The sequence below is a fragment of the Protopterus annectens genome, chromosome 13.part0 (assembly GCF_019279795.1).
Source record: "Protopterus annectens isolate FY-2018-M chromosome 13.part0, PAN1.0, whole genome shotgun sequence".
Lineage (NCBI taxonomy): Eukaryota > Metazoa > Chordata > Ceratodontiformes > Protopteridae > Protopterus > Protopterus annectens.
In genome coordinates, this window is record NC_056747.1 from 144,375,103 (window position 1) to 144,380,382 (window position 5,280).

The 5,280-nt window shown below is 36.7% G+C and overlaps 1 protein-coding gene across 1 annotated transcript; it reads left to right on the forward strand.

Annotated features, from left to right (window-relative positions):
• The first annotated feature begins 1,859 nt into the window (after positions 1–1,859).
• Positions 1,860–4,783, forward strand: KLF2 (Kruppel like factor 2). The gene is made up of 3 exons (XM_044090734.1): positions 1,860–2,223; positions 2,502–3,411; positions 3,867–4,783. Exons 1-3 carry the CDS (start codon positions 2,152–2,154, stop codon positions 4,040–4,042), a joined length of 1,158 nt encoding a protein of 385 aa, XP_043946669.1. The 5' UTR covers positions 1,860–2,151; the 3' UTR covers positions 4,043–4,783.
• Positions 4,784–5,280: the final 497 nt, after the last annotated feature.

Genomic DNA, 5,280 nt, shown 5'->3' on the forward strand with positions numbered 1-5,280 from the left:
AAGAGCGTCTCTTTACTATAGTCATGCAATGTGATACTTAATGCTCATCGGTACAATACAAATTCACGTTTTAAAACAGTATGTCTCATTTTAAAATGCACAACAAACTATAAAGTGGCAAGAAAATAGGGAGTGCGGCATCAGACCAACATTAACCATTCTACAACCTGCTGGGTTCGGGTTACCATACCCGCTGTTACTTTAGACTTACAAGAAGTTACATTGCTACATTAATATAATTTAGTATTATTTACCTAGAGTATGACTTCAAAAGTTCTTGGCACTGAATGTGTGACAGGCCATTCCAATGTGTACCTGTGAGGAACATGGTCTTTTTTTACACTCAAAATGAGGAACGTTCCTCGTTATGAGGTACGCTAAGCCCTGAAGGCCTCAATCGTTGTTTTATTTTTAACTGTAGCATTTCAAGTAGTAAATTCATCTTCCAAGACTGAGAAAATAATGTACTACAATCTATCATACTTGCCTGGGGGTTTGGGGGAGTAAATTCTATTATTGCATTTAAAAAGTATTCTAATTCAAGGAATACAATGACCGTGGTGGATTACCTCAGTCATCACGATTTGCACCTGAATGAGGTGCCTGCTAGAGTTTATACACGTTTACGACACTTTGTGCAAACCGGTTTCTAATACAATCCAAAGCAAGTTTGGCGCCGCGGTACAATGAGCACTTTGAAATTCCTGCTGAGTACCAGAATACAGTCTGAGCCAAAGTTTACAAAACACTCGTAAGTAGCTGTTAATCTGACTGAAATTACCATGTGTACGTAGAATATGGTTGGAAATGAAAATGCCAACCATTTCTGTCCTGCTCTGCTGTCTAAATTTAATATATGAATTTAAGCAGATTCATTAAAAAATGGGGAAAAAGTTGAATGTTGTACGCCTTTTGGATCGCTAGTAACGCAGGTTCCTTGAGGTAATTTAAGATTGTTATTACTTTCTCAACCACTAGCTTTTAATATGTACTTAAAGGAAGTGCCCATGGTTTACTTACTGACTGTACGACCGTACATACAGTGCCTTGAGGAAAATAAAGCGTTTTACAGACAATGTGCAGGTGTGTGGTGGCACTTAGTGGCTCCCAACAAAACTACAATTTCCAACAAAACCTAGAATACAACAGTGGGGAATCCTCTCTGAAAGCAGTGACTGAACACTTTTAAAAAATGTATTACTATACAGAGACTGCACGTTAAAGTAAAATAAACACACGCACAGTTAAGCATAGAAGAGTATACTAAAGTTGTTATAAAGCCTACTAAAATGTTATTACTAAAATTTGGTAATGTTTGTAAATGTATGTTGACACTGTAGCTCCTCCAAAGTGATTTTAAAGCCTTAGTTATGCTAAACAGAGAATGAATAAAATTATGTGCATTTAACACGATAAAACGGCCTTATTTCGACTTAATTAATGAGCGAGGTATCCTGTGCCATTTAACTGGCACTTTACGGCTTTTATCCTCCTTCTACAGTATGAAAGTTACTGTCCGTAGAGTGCAAAAGTCGATAACGCTCATATTCGTTCCCTTGTTTAACTAACTGTACCTCATGGCTGCTAGTGCAGAATAACAACACTTCTTGGGAATATTTTACGGATAGCAGAAAATATCAGTATGAGCACAGAGTGAAAGAGCCGTTTCAGGCTGGCCGACTAGCGGGACTCCTGCGTCACGCTTGCTCCCTCTAAAGTCACCACTAGGCGTTTGTGTTCTTGTTGTTGAGGCTGTTGCTATGGGAACCGTTTGTGTGGGAGGGGGAGGAGGAGGAGGGGCCTGTGTCTTAAAAGACGTTTGAAACGCTATGAGAGAATAGTGCAGTTCTCTAATGCTGTACTATCACAAGCGCCTTTATACCAGAGCTAAATTTAGGACTTGGGATCTGAACTACCTCCATCCTGAACGTGTTTCCTCCACTACTTTCAATTGGCCCGGCTTTCCAGCTGCAATATTTATAAGTTAGCCCCCTCTACCAATCACATTTCTGCACATGACTTGAAAACACTACTTAAAAATATCAGAAGTAAATTCTCACTCAGACCCGACTGAGATTTCCGAACAACGTGGACTAACTTCAAACTGGCAAATTATTGATTTTTTTTGCTTTTCTGGATAATTTTTGGGCGATGGCATCGAGTGGAGTTAGTCTGCCACCCATTTCAACGTTTGGGAATCACGGACAGAAACATTTTGAACATGTAAGTATACTTTATTATTAATGCATTTTGCGTTTAAGCAGAATAATTTAGTCCTATTTTAATTAATAACCTTAACTGTATCGAAGTTGTCTTTTTTAATTTACATCTGTTCTCCTATTTACTGTTTTATGCGAATATCTATTCAGCTGCTAATTGTTTATTCTTAAAATATTAATTTATTAAAATGTGCAAGTTTTAGTGAAGCTGATATAATTGTGCATTTTAATACTCGTCTTGCTATAACACTTTCCCTAAAATATTCATTTTTAATCTTTCAGAGGTGGAAAAGTGATTTGCCAGTGAAACCACATCTTCCCACCTGCGCTATGGTTGATATTCTAAATCAGGACATCTTGACAAGTTCATCAGCTTCAAAAAAGGAGGATGACGACTTAAACAGCGTTTTGGATTTTATTTTATCCAACAGCATATGTACTGACACAGCAGTAGTGACCCATCAAGAGAGAGACTACCCTTCAGCATCTACTGAAACTTTATTTCAGACAAGTAACTGTACAGAGTCATACAGTTTGCATGATCAGAGCTCTCCTCCTCCATATGGATCCAGCCTAATGTCAGAACTGCTTGCACCAGAAATTGATCCAAGTTACTGCCTTTCCAATGTGCAGGGAAGATTTCATTTTACTGCAGCCTTTTCCAGTCAAAATTTTGAAGACTGTATCAAAACAGAGCCAAACATGGGCAGTTATGGACCTGTTATGGGCATGGTACCACAGCCTTGTCCAAAAATTAAGCAAGAGGGTAACGTTTCTTGTATGATGGCTTTTGAACAACCAAGACTTGCACATTCACCACATATTAATGGAACTTTGACCCCTCCTCTAAGCCCTGATGACCTGTTGACTGTTGACTGCTCAGCACAGGTAATGTGCAACCCTCCCATGTCTTTCCCACAAAACTATCAGCACTCTGCTGGTTTCCCAAACCGGCTTCCTTACCAAAGTGCACCCCAATTTGGCTTATTTGAGGACAGACTTACCCTGCAAACATCTGCAAAAATGCTAACCCCTCCATCATCTCCTTTGGAACTGCTAGACTCTAAACCCAAGAGAGGTCGTAGGTCCTGGCCCAGGAAGAGAACAGCAACACACACCTGTACTTATACTGGATGTGGGAAAACATATACCAAAAGTTCCCACTTGAAAGCCCACCTCAGAACTCATACAGGTAAACAAAATTTTGTGATTATTTTTATTTTATTCCCAATTAAAATAAAAGATGCAATGGTTTTTTTTTTTTTTTTTTTTTTTTTATATACTTTGGATTTGCATACTCTGTTTTTATATATATATATATATATATATATATATATATATATATATATATATATATATTCTGCAGTATCAATAATATTCTGAAGCTCAGTTCTTGAGCAAAATGCAGTCTACTGTAAAATGATTACCGGAGCTACTAGAAAGTTTTTGTAGTTTAACTGAATTAATGCAGACTGAGTCTGGTCTACCTTTGGAGTGAAAGTGGCTGAGCTTGGCAGAAGTGTGCAAGATTCTTAACTGATTAAGAATTGTTAAAAGTTCATCAAAGAAAAGTAGGATTAATTGCTGATATTGTTAAAAACATTAGTCCAGATATTAATACTGTCTTCTCCAATTATGTTTCAACAGGTGAAAAGCCCTATCACTGTAATTGGGAAGGCTGTGGCTGGAAATTTGCCAGATCTGATGAACTGACCCGCCATTATCGCAAACACACTGGTCTTCGTCCTTTTCAGTGCCACCTGTGTGAAAGAGCTTTCTCCAGGTCAGATCACCTTGCTCTGCACATGAAGAGGCATATGTAAAGGGAGCAAACCTGAATAAAACCTGGACATTTATTTAATGGACCTCATTACACACAGACATATTTTGTGTGTTTTATTGCAACAATGTAGCTGGTACTACTTGGGTGAAAATCTGCAAATATAGAAACTTATAAAACTATTTTGCAGAACTGTATTTGACCCACAGGGGCTGGCCCTAAGCATCTCTTAAAAACTGGCATGGCATGGATTTCAACTGGACTGTCTAATGTCATTTTTTAAATCAGGGAAATTTCTGTGAAAGTATTATTTTTTTATTTATAAAACCATTTCTTGATTATGAGATTCACAAGCTCTGTCTACTGTTGCAAGAATGTTATTGTAACTTCTTTCTTTAATTTGTTGTTACTGTCTATGAAATAAGCTGTCAAAAGAAGCATATGACAACTGCCAAGAGTTCTACCCCTGGAAGGGTCTTTATGAATGTTACTAATTATGTGAATTATTTTTCTATGAAAATGGTCAGGGTAATTTTGTAACGCGTCCCACTGAGTCTTTCAAAAGCATTACATTCTTCAGATGTAATGTTCTGTGTTCCAGCCATGAGCTACACTAGTATTACGGGGCTAGATGTCTTGTACAAATGAATTCTGTTTTCATGCTTGAAAGTTTATAATAATAATAATTATGTAAATACTTTTGTATGATGTAAAAAAAAAGTATTGTATGATGTAAAAAAAAAGTATTGTATTTTAATGTAAGTATTAAAACAAATGAACTATATTTAGTCTGGTTGTGGTTTTTCCCTTCTGTAAAATCTGTCCACCTAAACAACTAATATGTTTGATTCCAGATGTTTTTGGCAGACACCTGCAATAACATTAAAAGAACATGGTTTAGAAGTATTTGGTATTCCTCTTTTTATCCTCCATCCATAAATGAGGTACTTGTGCTCATTAGATGGAGACGATAAATTTGCCTGACAGGAATTGAAACCAGGTCCCCAGAATGTTGTGTTCTGAGCTACAAGTCTGTGGGCTTTTTTTTTTTTTTTTTTCCTTCCTGAGTAAGCCTTTCTGCACACATTTCATTTTTGAGATACTTTAGACATACATTTCATTTTTGAGATACTTGAGACATACCATTTTGACATACTCCTGGCACAACTTCTGTATCTCTTAAAACTCTAATTTTTAAATTGCAACTTGTACCTATGTGAAACTTTGACAAATAATAAATGTATATCTTAAACTGTATATGATCTATAAACTTAATTTGTC

Coding starts and splice junctions, on each gene's coding strand:
- KLF2 (XM_044090734.1), top strand. CDS start 2,152: ATGGCATCGAGTGGAGTTAGTCTGCCACCCATTTCAACGTTTGGGAAT. Junction 2,224..2,501: donor GACAGAAACATTTTGAACAT/GTAAGTATACTT, acceptor TTAATCTTTCAG/AGGTGGAAAAGTGATTTGCC. Junction 3,412..3,866: donor CCACCTCAGAACTCATACAG/GTAAACAAAATT, acceptor ATGTTTCAACAG/GTGAAAAGCCCTATCACTGT.